The sequence below is a fragment of the Canis lupus genome, chromosome 8 (genome assembly GCF_011100685.1).
Source record: "Canis lupus familiaris isolate Mischka breed German Shepherd chromosome 8, alternate assembly UU_Cfam_GSD_1.0, whole genome shotgun sequence".
Taxonomy (NCBI): Eukaryota; Metazoa; Chordata; class Mammalia; order Carnivora; family Canidae; genus Canis; species Canis lupus.
Genome location: NC_049229.1, coordinates 50,461,922 through 50,480,031, shown reverse-complemented (window position 1 = coordinate 50,480,031; position 18,110 = coordinate 50,461,922). Strand labels below are relative to the sequence as shown.

General features: G+C 44.4%; 1 protein-coding gene across 4 annotated transcripts in view; it reads left to right on the top strand.

Annotated features, from left to right (window-relative positions):
- Positions 1-13,512, top strand: part of TMED8 (transmembrane p24 trafficking protein family member 8) — a 33,069-nt gene extending 19,557 nt beyond the window's left edge. Inside the window, exons 3-6 of one of the 4 annotated variants that reach the window (XM_038545405.1) lie at positions 2,143-2,272; positions 4,062-4,188; positions 4,579-4,884; positions 9,652-13,512. In XM_038545405.1, coding sequence (XP_038401333.1) covers positions 2,143-2,272; positions 4,062-4,188; positions 4,579-4,884; positions 9,652-9,701 — 613 coding nt within the window. In that variant the 3' untranslated portion in view covers positions 9,702-13,512. Of the gene's footprint in view, positions 1-2,140; positions 2,273-4,061; positions 4,189-4,578; positions 4,885-6,333 lie in introns of all 4 variants that reach the window. The other 3 variants (XM_038545404.1, XM_038545407.1, XM_038545406.1) reach the window with 3 other exon arrangements.
- The last annotated feature ends 4,598 nt before the right edge of the window (positions 13,513-18,110 follow it).

The following is an 18,110-nucleotide window of genomic DNA, read 5'->3' as shown; positions in this document are numbered from 1 at the left end:
TGGTGATACATAACCATACTTTATTGAATTTTTCTCCATAATAATGATAATAGTTACTTTTTACAGAATATTTCTATTTGCTCAATATTGTACTAGGTGTTAAAATGTATTCTATCATGTCATCCTCATAGCAGCCCTACTGAAACAGGTTTTTTTTTTTTTTTTTTTTACAATAAGGAATACAAAACAGTGAATTGAAAAATTTCCCAAGTTCATAAAGCTCTAGGTTTTTTCTACTCTAAAGCTTATTCCCATAAGTCGCATTAGAAGGGTTTTGAGTTTTATGCTTAGAGCTACTAGGTTATTTATGTAACAGTCTTTTTAGAAGACAAGGCCTCCCCAAGGCTTTGATGATTTGAGACAATTCCTGTTCTTATCAAATCCCAGGAGGGAAGCTCCTTTCCCTCTTCCTACCATCACCCTTTTTCTGTACATGGTGATTTGAAGGATATTTGGAAGATGGCTTTTGGCACAGAGCTAATTTTTCCTCCTAAGGGTAAATAAAGTTTTTGAGCGAAGAATGTACAACATTCTTAGAAAAAAAGGAGATTTAATTTTAAAGCTTTGTTTCTAATATCTGGTGTGTAAAGAAAGAAATCCAGCCCAGATGATGCCTGAAGTGTAGGGTTTATGTTTTGTATATGTTAGAACCGGAAGTGCACTACTCTCTCTCTTTTCCAGTGAGGCTAGCTGGGCTGGCCAGACTCTTCCCTCTCTTGGGATGCCCTCCCTACCACGGGAGCATACACCAGAAGGCTTACACTGGGAGTTTTTCCTTTACGTGGTTTATCATTGGCGTTAAGCAATTTGCAACTTATCTTTCCCAAAATACCCTTCATTGATTCTTCAGAGCATAAAGTGCTAATGTGAATATTAAATTTATGTGGCTATTGCATGTCCTGTTTAGAATTGTTTTTGTGCAAAATAGCCTGCAAAAGGCAAAGAAATGATTTCAGATGCCATACACAGTAAGGTCAGGCTAATGGTCAGAATCACTGCTGTATTCTCACATGCCAGTACTCCGTTTTTGCTCTCAAACAAAAATTAACTTATTCATGTATTTATTCAAATATTTTGGGGCTATCTACTATTTATTCATTCAAGTATTTGTTAAGAGCCTGCTTGCTACTTAACTGGCAGTGTTCTAGGCAATGAAGATACCACAGATGAACAAACAATCCAAGTCCCTGGTATCATGGAGTTTTTATTCTAGGGGGCAGACAGAAAGCAAGTATACATCATATTTCATAGACTCTTAAGTTGCCATCAACTCTAAGATGCACTGTTATTTTATGAACTACCAAGAAAGGAAGAAATGCCCAAGGTAGAGAGTCTAATAAGAGACCCCCTCCCCCTGCCCCATCATGGAGCTAGGACACCAAAAACTTAAACTTTCAGTAAAAAGATAAACAGGAAAAAAAAAAAACCCTCCACAAACAGGATCGCAAGGAAACTTGAATGTCTCTACCTTGTTACTGTGTAGGGGGAGAAAACAATAATCTGCTCTGCAAATGTAAACCACAAGTCTGTAGTCACCAGAATGTGGTCTGAATTCACTCTGTTGGTGTGGTCTAAACGAAACACCATACTCTGATAACTGCTGCTCTAAAGAATCCATTTCACAGATTGTGTTGGCCATAGATTTCCAAGAGCCCTGGGGTATGATACTGCCGCCCTGACACCTAACTCACTTTCTGGTCTCTCTGGAAGTCAGGGGAAAGGAAAGAGCATTATTCCCCCTGCTTCTTTGAAAGTAATTATTCAAATACTTATGTTTTAAGTCCTTGGGATAATAGATTAGTGTGCTTAAAAAAGGAAACAAAGCGTTGACCTTTTATTACCCAGTGAACTGGGTAATAAAACCCCAGGGCGATTTGGAGGATGGCATGAAGTGGAAACGCTGAGAAGCTGCTCCTGGGATGAGCAGAGAGGGCCTGCCTTGCGAATCTGTGTACACTCCCTTTGTTTTGGTGATTAATTTCTGGCTTAGGTGAGGCCTAAGGGACAGTAAACCTAGATGCCAGAGGAAAGCAGAGGTTGGGAGGTGTCACTTGAAGGTTGTGCTTTATTTCTAAGTTTTTCCAAGACTACTACTGTGCTTTTTAAGAGTCCTTGAATTGACATACTCTCTTCCTCTGAGAGGCCACAGATGGTGTCTCCAGTGAGTGAGGATGCCCCAGAAGATCTGCGGAAAACAGCTGGTGCCTTGGAGGCTCAGGCCTTGGTAGAACAGGAATTGCTGCCTACAGACCAGGCCCCGGCCCTCAACAAGGTAGGGTGGCATTGTCATTGTCTCTTCAGAAGGAGCAGTTTGTGGCACCAGGATTTAGATGCATATAGAACTAGAAAGCCTTGGGGCATCTCGGTTTTGATTATTTGAAGAATGGTCATGTGCATCGCCCTCAGGACCCATCACTGAACTAGCAGCTATTTAAAAAATGAAGTGTTGAAATGAACGCTCACATGTCCTCTGGATGTTTGGAGCCTTGATTCATGGGATTATGTTTTAGCTTCAGTTTCTTTGTTACCACAGGAACTCCTCCATATTTATGATAAAGTTTCTGTAGAAGTGGTAGAGATAGCAGTGGTCTGTCTCCCTCCCACGGAGGAATAGGTTGTTTGTATCATTATTAACACATCTATTATAATATCAAACAGTATTAGTGCCAGTAAAGACAGTGCAAACATTATAATTACATTTGCATCATGCTTTATAGTTTACAAAGCATTTTTATGCATCATACTCCATTTACTTCTGAGAACAAACCTGTGAGATAGGCACCGTTATGTTCCGTTTACAGATGAGGAAATTGAAGCTAAGACCTAGTGACTTTACTAATGCTAGGCTGCTAATATGTTGCAAACTAAATCCTTTGTTTAGCCCTCTGGAAAAGGAAAGACTCACTTAAGCAGGTTAGCCAAAGTCTCATTTACCTCATAAAGCAATGCAGGTAAAGAACTGAAGGACTTATTCTCCAGACAGAGATGGTATGAAGATATAGTCTGGGAGTAATTAAAAGTTTTCTTTCTTGCAAATATAATTCTGGTCTCATAACTGGACAGCCATCTCAGTAGTGTGCAATCCTGTGTGGGCAGTGGGTATAATGTCTTGTGTTGCCTACCGACTGCTTGGAGAAGGAGCGTGAAATTATGGCATTAAAACAAGAAACAGGAACATTGATCCAAGGAGTCTGATGTGAAACCCATAAGAGGGATGTCCGGGTGGCTCAGTGGTTGAGTGCCTGCCTTGGGCCCAGGATGTGATCCTGGAGTCCCTGGATCGGGTCCCACATCGGGCTCCCTGCATGGAGCATGCTTCTCCCTCTGCCTGTGTGTCTCTGCCCCTCTCTCTCTCTGTGTCTCTCATGAATAGATAAATAAAATATTAAAAAAAAAAAAAAAAGAAACCCATAAGAAAGTGTGTGAAGCCTCCTGCCATGGTCTAGTGAGGGCTTCAAGTTTCAAGTGATGTTTGTACTCTTCATGCAGGTTAGATGGCTGGCAGCAAATGTACTGTTTAAATACATTTAAATTAAAAAAAAGTACATTTAAATAGGTAAAATTGTGATTATTTATAGAACACTGTTAGTGGATGTGACAACCAGTGGCCCTGGGCCATCCCAGGTGTGCCATGACTGAACCAGAGACAGAGTATAAACCAGATTCTCTCTCTGCAGTGCTTTGGTGACCCAGTTGACAGGGATCTGGAGGTAACCCGTGAGTGGGAGTTGCAGAAGGAGGATGTGTTGCAGAGCTGGAGTCGAGCTACACTCCAGAAGGGGGGCTGCAGGGAGGTGCTGTGCAGGCTGAGATCAAGGCAAGGCACAGAAACCCTACTGGTGCAGAAGTTTGTAGCGAGGTTGGAGGATGTTCATGGACAAAGATTTTATAAAGGGTCTGGAGTGGAGAGTTGCAAAAGGGAGGAGGGAACTTAGCACTGCAGGCTTTGAGCTGAAAAGGTGGAGGCAAGAGGGCATGGTTGGGCGGGCAGCACCATGGGGAAGGGGCTGATGGGGATCTGCCCCTCTAGCGAGTGCTCTAATTAGAGTGTTCTTGTACAGATGGCCAAGTACCAAGTTCCACAAAGGTCTGGGGACATCGTTATGATCCAATCTGAACACACAGGAGCTGTAGATATCCTTTCAGCTGATTTGGAATCTGCAGATCTCCTGGGGGATCACAGGAAAGGTGAGAGCTTTGAGGGTAGGAGGGTGATTTCTTTGTTCCCAAGGGGTGCTTAAAGAAAAGGCAGGCAGGGGGCGCCTGGGTGGCTTAGTCCATTTGGAGCCTGCCAAGGGTCCTGGGATCAAGCCTGGCTTTGGGCCTGCTTCTCTGTCTCCCACTGCCCTGCCCTTGCTTGTGCACTCTCTCAAATAAATAAATAAAAATCTTAAAAAAAAAAAAAAAAAAAGGGCAGGCTGACTGATGGAAGGAAAGTGAGGAGGTGACGTGTGAAAGGCAGTGAAAGAAGCCATGAAGTAGAAAGAAGGTCTGACTGTGATACCCACCCTAAGCCAAATGTCAGGTGTCTTTACATTTCCTCTTGGTTTCTCAGTAGTGAGCTGCCTGTCCTTTCAGTGTCCCCCCCTCTGATGGCGCCTCCATGCATCTGGACCTTTGCCAAGATGAAAGAATTTAAAAGCAAGCTGGGCAAAGAGAAGAACAGCCGTCTGGTGGTGAAGCGGGGTGAGGTGGTGACCATCCGGGTACCTACGCATCCAGAGGGGAAGCGTGTTTGCTGGGAGTTTGCCACCGACGACTATGACATTGGCTTTGGAGTTTATTTTGACTGGACCCCTGTAACCAGCACTGACATAACTGTGCAGGTCAGTGATTCCAGTGAAGATGAGGATGAAGACGAGGAAGAGGAGGAAGAGATTGAAGGTAAATTTAATTTTAACATAATTTGGAATTTGCTTTTTCTCAGCCCAATTTCTAGTGACCACTTCCTGTGTTACACCAGTCCTTCTCTCCCTTAGAACGAAAACAAGGAATCCCTTTCAGCATTGTAAGCTAAATTGAGTGAGTGGGTACAGGCCAAAGTCAGACCCTCAAAGAACATTCTGGTGGGGATGGTACTGGTGCCTTGGTGGAAAGTTTCTTATGCTTTTTAATCAGTATCTAGCTATTTGTCCAACACCTCCTTGGGGACAGGGATGGGTGGGCAGGGAAAGGGATGGGTCAGTGCTGCAGTATATAAATTACATATAAACCTGAGATTATTTTAAATTTCTCTCATAGTTTGGGATATTTACCATTTTTAGTCTGGAACCAAACTGGGTGATTACAGTTTGCTAAGTGTGCTCCCCTTCAGACTGTCACAGTTGGCTGAATACTGTTTACTTCTTTCTTCATGCCCAGAGCAGTATTTTTTAATTAAAAATTTTTTATTGCATTATAATTGACATATAACATTAGTTTGAAGTGTACAACATAATGATTTAATATTTGTATGTATTGCAAAATATGCCCAGAGCACACCACGTGCCCGGAGTAGTTTTAAAAGTGATTGCTGTGCTCCATTCCAGTTATTTGCAGTGCCTACTCAGAATGACCTCGAGGTTTTTTTTGTTTTTGTTTTTGTTTTTGTTTTTGTAATATTAAGAGTAAGGTTCTCAGTAGGTTCCAAGCATCTTGATTTGTCTATATGATCTTATAATCAGTCCCTTTCTTCTTCATGGAAGAGCAAGTCTGCAGGGAAATCTTCAGGTATTTAGGCAGGAGGAGAACCTCATGTCTTAATTTGCTATTTTTCAGGAGGCCAAGTAGAATTCTAGGTCACTCTGTACAGGGTGTTTGTATTTCCTTCCTCTGTTAGCTATTTCTTTTCCCCACTGAATGAAAAGATGTCAGAATGTTCCCTTCTAAATACCTTTCTTGGGGCTCCTGGGTGGCTTAGTCAGTTAAGTGTCGGACTCTTGATATTGGCTCCGGTCATGATCTCAGGGTCGTGAGACTGAGCCCCATGTTGGGCTCTGCACTCAATGGGGTGTAGAAATGTCCAGACAGTTCTGGAACAGGTAGGCTCTATAAGGCTAAATCATTGTTTCTCAGTGGAGACATTGTTGGCCTTTGGGGTGGAATGCTTCTTTGCTGAGCGAGTACTATCCTGATGTCAAGTGCTCCTGGACACTTGGGTGCCAAATACCAGTATGACTCACTAGTCACTGTGGTGATCAGAAGGTCCGCAGACACTTCCAGATCCCTGTAGGAGGACGAGAGCATCCCCCTGGCTAAGAGCCATTACGTCACCTTGTGTATTCTTTGACCGTGAGGTAGGACTTATTCAGTCTCTGAAGTCGCATCCAAACACTGTGCCTTTTGCTCACACAGACCCTGTCCCAGTTGGAGATGTGGAGAGAGGCTCCAGGAGCTCCCTGCGAGGGCGATATGGGGAGGTCATGCCCGTGTACCGGCGAGACAGCCACCGAGACGTGCAGGCTGGTAGCCACGACTACCCGGGAGAGGGCATCTACCTGCTTAAGTTTGACAACTCGTACTCCCTGCTCCGCAACAAGACTCTCTACTTCCACATCTACTACACTAGCTGAAGGCCCACGGGGACAGGAGGCAGGCGGGTGTTTGCTGGCTGGAGCAGGCTGCCAGCTGGTGCCTCTGGCTTTGGAGAGGCAAGAGCGAAAAGTTGAGCGTGAGGCTCCTACCCTCACGTCCTGCCTGGCATGCCTGTGTTGACCCCACGTAGCTTTTCCCCCTTCTTGGCTTCTGCAGGTGGTGGTGTAGTGCCCCTGTTCTGTGGTCCCTGACTCATGCTCCTCTTGCTTCAGACTCCAGCAAAATGCCTCTATGACGGAGCCCGGCAGGCAAAAGCCTGAAGGGCAGCTGGGTGTTCTCTTGGAAAAGTAGGTTTGTTTTGGTACGAGGTATCATTCCAGTTGCTGCTCTCACCTCTCCCGGAGCCTTTATTGCAGATGTGGTTAGTGGCGCCCACTCTTCACTTTTGAAAGTGCTGGAAGAGGAAAAGCACATGGTCCATGAAGGAACCCAGTCTCTTGGATGGAGAAAGCTCTGTCCAGCCTCTCACCACTGCCATATTCCTGCCTGCCGGTTCTTCATGGTCTGTAGCATGGGCCGGGAGCCCTCACTGCCTTTGGAGGGGTGTTAGCAGTCCCGATTGTTCGACTCTGCCTCTTACCCTCCTCTTGCCTCTCCCACGTCTATGTCCGTGTCCTTACAGTGAGAACAGCCACATAGTCTGTAGTGGTGATCACATAGTCTAACATCTGGGGGGAGTTGCTGCCTCCATTGCTTCCTGCTTCAAGAGGTCATGTCCTGTGTAGTAGCAAGGGTGATGGGGGTCGGAGGGGAAGGGGTGGGGATTAGGTGGAAAGATCTCAGAATCCACATCTTTGAAAGTCAAGTATTACTGAATTACTTTTTTTTTTTTGTATAACCAGAGAAGGGGTACAATCTGAGAGAGAACGATAAAAAAAATACAACACTCCAGATTCCCCACTACTCTTTTTTTATCTTTCAGGTAAGAGTGTTATTTAGAAATTTTGCTTCAGTACCCATCGACTTCCAGAGCTTCTGGATTTAGGTTTCTTGCATTGAGGGCTTAAAGCTTTTGGAGTTGGATTTGTTCTTTACCAGGCCAAAGCTTGCATTTCTCTGGCTACCCTTCCCACTGTATTAGCTCTGAGGCCCTGAGTTCCATAGGGTTAGGTAGGGGTCTGTAATCAGGGGTTGCCAGAGCAGCAGGGCAGGGCCTCAGGCAGAGAAGGGACCACTGCGGTGGTCTGTACCTCCTTGTTTCTTATTCCTTGTGTTGAGTCTGTTACCGCCTTAGAATTTTGAGGAATAATTCAATTTATTTATTACTTTATTTATTTTTGTAGCACATTTCATTTTGCCTTTGAAACAGTTTCCATCTGTTTCTTAGAAGGCTTTTGTCTGCTCTGAGCCATTGAGGCCACCTCTTCTGTGGAGTCAGATGACAATGTTAGGAAAAGTTGGGAAGTGATAACATTCCCTTCCTGAAGGTCAGTCCTGGGATGTTTTGGGAGGGATCCTGCCCTTCTGAGATGGATGATGCCATCTTACCCTAGCCCTTTCTGAGAGGAGTTCTAGGTTGTGTGGGACCCTGCCCATTCACTCAGGTTGGAGTAACGAGGAATTGACTTGCCAGTCAAGGACATCCTGTGCTTCTGGGATTTCAAAGTCCTTTGCCTACTCTGTGGAGTCATCTTCATGACATTTCCTTTGGCTCATTCCTTCCTTATGCAGGTGTCTCATGCCAAGCCTCTCCCCACTATGAGAGCAGGACCTCCAAGACCAGGGCTCCTCATGGTAGTTCTTTAGTAGCATCTGTGTCCTGGAATAAAAGGCCAGGCAGCCTGCACTTTCTGTTTCCCTGAGAGCAAAGCCCCAAGTAAGGATAGGATGTTGTAGACTGAGCAGCATCTTATCTACATGATTTTATATTTCAGTGCATTTTGTAGAGGATTACACTGGTAAGAAATTAGAAATTATTTTAGTGAGTATTTGGGCCGCTCAGAGCAAACTCGCTGCACATCACATCACCGTCAGATTAGCTGAGTGAGCACTCTTTCGGCACCGAAGTTGAATCACACCTTAGCTAAGTGAGTATAATTCTTATAAAAGAATTTTCTACTGAGCTATTCTCCAGTCAGCTCAAGCCTTGCTTATTTTTCCTGTTTATTATTAACTCCTGGCTTTCTCATAGAAGGGAGCTGTCAGGCCATATGTAGCAAGCTCCCTGGGACAGCACTCTGTTTATCTTTGCCCTGAGACTCTCTGTACTACTTCCTTTGGCATCCTAGTTCTGGTGCATCAGGGAAGCCCGAGGGCCCTGTTCCTGTCACCTCTGTGTGCCTCTTATTGTCTGGGTACTTTGGAGTCCTGGACATTGTTACATTTCACCCTACACTGGCGTTTCTTTGTTCCATTAGCATAAAATGGCTAAAAAGATATTTTCACTATCTAATTCATACCCTATTTTCCTATTAAATTTCTGAAATCATCGAACTTTAGGGACCAAATATTACTCGTGGAAGCACATGTGATCAGTGAGAAATTCATAGCTCAGCAAATCCTCAGAGGTAATCCTTTCCTAGATCTTTCCCTGAGTTTATAGAACCAAACAATGAAATCAGAGTCCTCTGTCTCACCCTGTTCTCTAGAGCACAAGTAAATACTAACAGAAGAGAGCGCTTTGTAGTGGGAGAAAGATTGAAATTCTCTACACAGAGCAGCTGGCTTCTTCAATTTCTTGTTTGTTTTAGCTTCGCCACTCTGTTGGGGCTTTTAGAAAGAAGACCTATTTAAAGTGTTAATTTTTTCTAACATTTTACCATGAAAAATATTCAGCAAACATAGAACCTAAATGAAGTAGATAGTAAACACCCTTAGGTATACCTACCACATAGATTTTAAAATTATAAACTGCTAATTAAAATAAAGATGATTCTCCCATTCTGTTCCTTTTGGCAAGTGTCCAATTAGAGTATGTTCCCTGCACAGATACCAACTCTCCTGTGTCAAAGGGCCCCTGGTTTTTTAGCAGATTTATTTCATTCAGCATGAGTTACTTATGAGGTGGTCCTCATACAAAAAAAGTGTTTCTTGATCTCCATCTCTCAAAAGCTCTTGTTGTATTTCCCCTTCCCTCAGGCCAGAGCTTCACTCTTTCTTCTGGCTCAGTAGAGGGAGGGCAATGGTGAGGCTGCTTTGGAAGGACTTTAATCCGTGCTTTATGACCTGCTCTCAGGACTCCGAAGTTAAAACCCAGTCCTCAGACAATGGATAGCTTTATAATGGAGGTAGGTAACAACTTGAAATAAGGCCATTGTTCTTTTTTAAAAATAATTCATGCAACTTAAAAAACGTTTTTATTATTTAAGAAAGGAACTCAGACTTTTTAAAAGTACATATTATATTGCCCCTTATGTGCATATGAAAGAGTTAAATCTGAGAGTTCTCTGTCTTATATTAATCAGTGGGATTAGATACACTGTAAAACCAGTTATAGAAAGTATCTGAGTGTAGATGATCTTGATGAGCCCTACCCAGTTCTTCTTTGAAAGAATTGGGCAAATCCCAAATCCTAAAGTATCTTTATATTTATTTGTTAAGACCATTTTTCTGCAAAAAGTTGCCTTGTAACCCCAAAGCATGTGATTCTAAGGTATGGAGCTGAGTGACCCTAACATTTACATAAAGGATTACTGTTTATGTGGAGGGTGAGGGAGGGCCGAAGCAAAACAGTTTTGTGCAGCTGGAGGCCTGCCTTTTAAAATTGATAGTAAGGGGGAAAAAAACACAATAAAATGAGAGGAAGAGAGATAAACTGTCAAATGTATCCCAGGTTTTGTTCATATCCTGGTTTTGCTTAGTTCTTTAGTCTGTATTTCATTAGTTGGAATTATTCTTTAAGCCAGAAGCCTTGCTGGTTCTCATTATGCTTATTGGAGAAGCCCCAAGCCCTTTTGCTGTCTCTTCCAACAGATGTGACTTTAGGAATCTGTTTGAGTAGGTCTCCCCTACTAAGTATCATCCCCTGACCTGAGGCTGCATTTCATCTCTGTGTTCTCTGGGGCTTAGAGTCTAGTGCCATTTTGTAAAATGGTGGTAAGACTGGAATGAGGCTGGGAGGGAGTACAGCTGTGTCCCCCGCAGCCCCCGTTGGCTTTGACTGTGGCTAAGAAAGAGATGAGCTTGCTTGCTTTTGGCCAAAATCACAGAAGGGCCCCAAGCCACAAGCTGTGGCCCTGTAGGCTGACCTCCCTGTGAGGTGTAGGACTCCTGGTCTTCTGTAATCTCTGTGGGATGGTCATACACACAGTAGGAAATGGAACAGTTCTCCCTTTTAAGAGCTTCCATTTTGAATTTCTTCTGGGCCTAGAAGGTCCACACCAACCTCTTTAACCAGTCTCTTTCCACCTGGCTAAAAATGTAGAGCTCGTGGAAAGCTGAATTTGCTGGAAAAGGGAAGAGCACCATCCCTATAGAATCTCAGTGGTTGAAAAGAGTTGAAAGTGAATTTCTGTCTGAAGGAAGGTGATTTCATTCCTTTTATTGTGACCGGTAGCATATTAAGGGATTTATGGTCTTTAGAGAGCAAGCCATTATATTCATTGTGTGTTGGATTGTGCTCAGGGAGCCATGATGCTTGATTATTTGGGAAGTAAGTAGGGAATGGGTGTCTAAAACCAGTCACAAGCTGGGTGCTTTCCAGCAACCCTGTCTGTGGTGAGTATCTTTATGGCCAAAGTCCCAGTCTTCATGCACATGGGATCCTGTCCCTAGGCCCTCACTTCCACGCAACTGAGAGATTAAGAGGGACTAGGCTCCCTCCATTTCTCTTTGATGCCTTGATTATTTACCATATTGTTTAGTACTGGCAGCATGGTATCTAAGGCCTCTGTTTACCCCATTAACCGGAATTAAGTAACAGTGAGTTGAGCAGTCAGCCTTGGTTGAAAGTTGGACTATGGAGGAATTATGATTTACAATCCCACATTGGGATAACTGGGTGACTTGTGTATGACTATTCAGTCATCAGTTGGAACTCTTGTAAACCTTACCAAGTGAATGAAGAGTCTATGTTAATGAGATACTGAGGAAGACACAAATTATTTGAGTAATAAATAGAGGAAGCCCTCCATCCATGGGAGCTATATTCTGTCACTGGCTATAAATGAAATTGTGACATGAGTTTGCAGCTCCTCAGTGTTTCTCAGAAGTAGAAGAACCGCCTGGGAGTTGGTTCCTGGTGGCTGCTCTCCTGGAAAAAAGGGGAGATACCCAGGAGAAAACTGCTTTGGCTCAGTGGGTACCTGGTCATGGGCAGTGTCACCCCTTTGCTCTGTCTAATCAATCCACCACTTTGTGAGCACTCCTTTGACATATATCCAGTTATTTAGATTCTGAGGTTAGGGCAGAATTTGGGACCCAGAGGGTGAGAGAAACTTTGCTAAGTATCATGTGGCCAGATTTCAGAAATCACTATTCCCTCTGAAATGTTGCATGGCTCCTGCCTGAACCACAAAGGCCACACAAAGCCCCTGCCATTTGAATCTCTTGTCATTAAGCTAAGAAAAACCTAGTTGCCCAAAGCCTTGATGGGGTTCATTTACCAATTGTCATTCCCTCAAAAACTAAGTCCAAAAATAAGATGTTGGCTTTGAAAGTATTATAGTGGTCCTGGTCACTAGTTTGAACCCATGATCTGATTACCATGATATGTACTTTGATTTCTTTTAGGCCCCAGGCACGTGGACCAGAGTTAATTTCATGGCTCTTCTTCCCTCTAAGACTTGAGGAAAGGGTGCCCCAGAAATTTAGATATCCGGGCTTGTTGGTTCAATTCCATACTTTTCTGTCCCTTTAAGTACTTATCTAAGGGTAAAATAATATATGTGAAATGACTCCCAGAGGACAAAGAGTCATGAACAACTCTGGAGTTTAGATTTGGAATATTCTAGCATATAGGGTTCCAGAAGAGCCCTAAGCTAACAGCTTTAGGAGTTCTCTTCCTGAACTCACTTCTTCACTCAGGTTTGATATCTCTCTGTCTAAAACGTTCCTCGTTATTGTTGTTGTTGATTTTTAGGTTCAGGCCAAGAATCGTCTGGAAAACATTATCTTAATTCCTTCTCTCATGTCCTGAGTAGTACATTTTACTAAGAAATTCCATATCAAAAACTCTGCTGACATCCATTTCTGAGATTCTTGTCCCATGCGTGAAGTTGTTTTCATTTAATCAAGTTGAATTGTTTCCATTTAGCCATGTTCAAGAGCAAGTAAAGTCTAGAGAAAGCAATCCTGTAACCCAGCACTCTGGCGTACCCATTTGCCTTTACTAACAGGAAGCATTTTGAAATTCTCAGAAGAAAGTTCCTTTGTAATCAGAGTGATGGATTATGAGAAAGCCAGACTTTGGGTAGAGGGAGGTACTTGCAGATTTCCTAAACCACTTCATGCCATTTAGCTTGTATTTCTGAAAGGCCTGCTTTGGTGCCATGCATTGAAATCTGTCAGTTAATTGAAAGATGATTATGCTTTCTTGGCAAGTATTTAAGCAATTGGCAACCACCAAGGTGTTCTTCCCTTATTGTTCTCTGTCATGCATTATGCTGATGTTACAGAAAGGGGTCCAGAAGGGAAAGTGTCACCGTCTTTTCTTTCAAGTACAAAAGTAGCCCCATTATTCATTTATTGGAAGCATTTTGTTTTTCGTGTCCCCTGAGAAATGCCGTCAACATTTCCTATGATTTCTAAGAGCTCTGTACCAAATTGTCATTCAGTCGTCCTGTCCCGCTGAGTGGTTTTTCCTTTAAAATCCCTTCTCTTACCACCCTGTGGTACTGAATGTGTTGCTGTGATACACCGATGAGCTATGGTTCTTTAAAAGGCTCAGTTCTTGTGTTTTTATATTATGTAACAGTTTTGTGATGCTTTTGTGCATTCTTTGTCTTCTCTTCCAAGTTTTGAAATCTGTCCTAAATAAATTTTTTCACTATGCACCTGAAACGTTTGAATTCTCTTAGTGAACTTGATTTACAGGTTACATTTTTTATTCATTCTGCATTCCTCCTAGAGGAAAGCTATTTGATAAACCTTTATTAATTATTCTGTAATATATTGATTATGAAAATTTAAGAAAAATTAACAAGAAAAATGGAGAATGAGATTAATGACATATCTTTGAACTGTGTTTAAATTCATGGCAGAGTATTACAAACTGGGAACTGGATTTGGCCCATGGGCAGAAAAAGAGGGTTTAGAGTGATGATCACTAGATAGAACATTATAGAGTTTAATCAGTATCTGGTTTCCGATGATGTTCATTTCCCAGTGAGCTTCCTATGTTCAAGTGGGAACTGGTATGCTGGACACCAGGGTAATCATGAACACAGTCTAGGTGGTATTAATTCAGTCTATTTTCAGAAATGACACCCTAAGGTGTCTTAGGCATCTCTTTAGAAGGCTGCCTGTATACATCTCTGGTGTTTCTTACAAAACAAGAAAGACTCCTAATCTGCAGGAAGGGGACCTTTGAAAACTTCGGTGACATCAGTCGTTCTATGAAGAGCCTGTTAGATCTTTCTCTGCCTTCCTTTGCAACGTAGTTTAGAGGCTGATGTATAAAGGAGAAGATATTGGAAATAACTGTGAGCTAAATGAATATAATCCACCCACCAAACTACAGCACGATCAATAAAAAGCCCAGGCAGGGTACATGGAGTTAGGGATCTTTAGTGAGTTATGTTTGGATATGCTGAATGTAGTATGTCACTGCTAACACATAGCATACTGAAGGTTATTTTATTTATTTTTCAGATTTTATTTTTAAGTACTCTCTATACCCGACATGGGGCTTGAACTCACAGCCCTAAGGTCATGGGTTGCACGCTTCACTGACTATGCCAGCCAGGTGCCCCATATCGAGGGTTATTTTTTAACTTTTAAAGGCACTCCTGTTGGGGCATCTGGGTGGCTCAGTCAGTTAAGCATCCGATCTTGATTTCGGCTCAAGTCATGATCTCAGGGTTGTAAGATAGAGCCCTGTGTTGGGCTCCGTGCTGGGCGTGGAGTCTGCTTGTGATCCTGCCCCTCCCCTGTTCTCTCTCTCAATCTCTCTAAAATAATAAAAACTTAAAAAGAAAAAACATAAGAGCACTCTCGTCATATCATTGACCCTGACATAGCTCAGGATTATATTTACAGCTCTTGACATTCAGTTTGATATTCTTTAACCTATGAGGTTCTGGCTAAACTCAGCAGCCCTGTTAGTTCACATATTCTCCCAAAGTGGAATGTGACCTGCTAGCGACTTTGGAATGGAGAGCTAAATAAGTTATGTTTAAAAGTTAGGTGGAAGGGGCAGCCCGGGTGGCTCAGCAGTTTAGCGCCTCCTTTAGCCCAGGGTGTGTGATTCTGGCGACCCAGGATCGAGTCCCTGCATGGAGCCTGCTTCTCCCTCTGCCTGTGTCTCTGCTTCTCTCTCTCTCTCTGTGTCTCTCATGAATGAATAAATAAATAAATAAATCTTAAAAAAAAAAAAAAAAAGTTAGGTGGAGGGCAGCCTGGGTGGCTCAGCGGCTTTTTCAGCCCAGGGCATGATCCTGGAGACCCAGGATCGAGTGCCACATCGGGCTCCCTGCAGTGAGCCTGCTTCTCCCTCTGCCTGTATCTCTGCCTCTCTCTCTCTGTGTCTCATGAATAAATAAATAAGATATTTAAAAATAAATAAATAAAAGTTAGGTGTTGCCGATATGAGTTCTTACAAGTAGGTGCATACACCGTGTGTTCAGTCAGCTTTACTACTTTCCTTGATGGATGTATAAAATTGCTTTGGGACAAAATCCCACATATTTTGCTTTGTCCTCAAGTATTTCCTGGCAGGTCCTTCTTACTGTTTTCATCCTTCTAAAGTACTTCCCAGGACTTCCTACTTCTATAGCAGTGAAAACCCTTTCCACTCAATTACCCAGCAGGCCACTCTAGCATCTGCACGTCTGTCATCCCCTGCAGCCACCCCCACCGTGGCAAGTAGATCAGGCCCCCTGTGGCTTCTGACGTACCAGAGTCAGGGATCTGCCAGTTGTTCTCCACACACCTGACAACTGAGGTGGAAATGAAGGACATGACTCTTACCACCCACTCAGCCTTTGGAGAGAAGCCCCTGCTGGAAAGTATCCCCTGAAAAGGTGATGGTTTTGAGTCGAGAGATGTATCTGGCCCCTGAAGACAAGAGCTTATTTGCAGACCTAAGGAAATCAGAAGAGGTAGCTTTCCAAACCCTTTAGAGAAGCCTCATTATTGCTAAGCTTTCAGAGCCATTTGGTCTGACCTCTAGACACCAGTCTCTGCACGTAGGGAAAAATCTGCTCCTTCAAGATCTTCTAGGGCCCCTCAAAGGGGAGAGACATTCCAGGAGGGGTGGCCAGCCATAGCTGTACAAGGAGGACATATTTCCATCTAATAAGCACGTATGGAGCAAGGCTAGTCACCTTGCACAGCATGGGGGTTAAGAGGGTGGTCAGGAGTGGGGTCCCAGAGTTCTTCAGGGAACTCTGTTCTCAAGCAGGGAAGATGGCTTACAAATGCCGCATTGTCTCTGGAAATAAAGAGGGTCCTCCTCTCTCCCATGTATCCAGCCACAGGTCCCCGGAGGAGGGTTCTCAGTGCAGAGGGCTGAGGCCAGCAGTCTTGGGTCTCCACGTCCCTCAACAGCAGGTCAGCTAACCATGCTGGTGACCTGGACTCCACGGAGGGCCCAGGGCTGGAACACAGAGCAATAGCCTCACTCTGACTCAAAACCCCAAGCCCAGAGACCAGACCACTCTCCTTTCTCATAAGCTGTGGTCCTCCAGCAAGGCCAGAGCCTCTGTACATCCCAAGCCCCTCTCTGTACACCCCTTCCCCATCCCTGTTTGCCCTGGGCTGGTGGGTCCCTGGGCCTGCCTTCTCTTAGCCCCTTGTGACTGGGAATGTGGCAGACTTGGCCCCCAGTTCCATCACTTCCTCATGGGCCTGGTCCCCGGAAGCCCGTGGGAGACACCCAGAGTGGTTGCAGGCCCTTGAGCACCCAGGCGCTCTCCTCAGGTCTGAGTGAAGAAGGTGGCAAGGGGGTTCCCCAGCCCTGGTCCTGAGACCAGCCTGTGGTGCTACCAGCTGTGTGGACAGCTCCTGAGGTTTAGGTTCTGGCTTTAAAATACAATATCCAGGGCACCTGGGTGGCTCAGTGCTTGGGTGTCTGTCTTCAGCTCGGGTCGAGATCCTGGGGTCCTGGGATTGAGTTGCGCATCAGGTTCCCCACAGGGAGCCTGCTTCTCCTTCTGCCTCTCTCTGTATCTCTCATGAATAAATGAGATCTTAAAAAACCACACACACAAAGATCTCCTTTACAAAAATATCATGAGATAAGAAGATGGACCATCATCCTCCTAAAGCCAGTGGAGCCGAGAGCCACGAAGGTTTAGTCACTTCCCATTGATGTGGGAATGCTTGCAAGAACCCAGCACATTCCAGGTAAATCACCTCTGTGGATCCCTGAGTGAGTTTCTCTGGCTTAGACACATTTCTGTTTTTGTGGGGAAGGTCAAGTTTGTCTGACTTTGGGGGTTAGGGGTTCTGGGGAAAGCAAGAAAGAGGGCCTCAGAAATGGAACCCCAAGGATCTCTACTGAGCCCAGAGGAAAACCCACATTTGTTCTCTCTCCTCCCCATCCACCCATGGCTGATTTTCGCTTTACATCTGACACATACCAGGAAAGTCCTGTTGAACAGAGGACTGGAACTATGGGAAATATGAGAAAAATATGTAACATGGGTTTTGTGCCACAGATGAGGGATGGTTTCTATAATGTTGTGACAACAGAGGCTGTAGCGCCTGTGTACCTGACTTAATTTCTTTAAAAGCCATTTAGCTTTTGCCACCAGTTTTAGGCTGGCTGATAGAGCCCCAGGTTAAATAGGTTAATACTCTGTGTCTAGGATACCTGAGCTGAAACATGGCAACTCTTAGAAGTCATTTTTGGATCAGAGAAGCAGATGGACAACAGACCAGCCACATTGAGCAGCAGAGTTCAAGTGGCCAAGTAAACTTCCCGTAGTAAATGAGGGACAAAAGCTCAGAAGGAGCAAGGGCCAAGTCTGCCGCATTCCCAGTCACAAGGCCACACATCCTAGCTCCCAGCCGGGGTAGTCACTGGGGAAGTCTCACTGCAAGCTAGTGGACTGAATGGAGGGAGTGGCCAGCCCATCACCAGCCTGAATAGGCCAGTCACGAGTTTTCTTCCAGGAAAACCCATTCACCCCCTCACTGTACTGAGTCGTCTCTAGAATCACTCAGGGCAGGTTGTCTGTCCCTGTACCCACTCTTGGATGCGACTCAATCTAATTCCCTTACTTCCCAGAAGTCTCGTCTGTTGCCTGGTGATGGGACTGGGAGGAGGAACTCCGCAAGCTCAGCAGTGGTGGAGACCAGTTCCGATGGCTTTTGTGGGCTCCCAAAGGTGCCAGCCGCCGCCTCAACCCCTGGGAAGTGGCAGCAGCAGCCCATCTGGCCTTGTGCGTTGCTCCTCCCCCATCGCGCTTGCACTATCCCTCCAGGGCCAGGGAGGC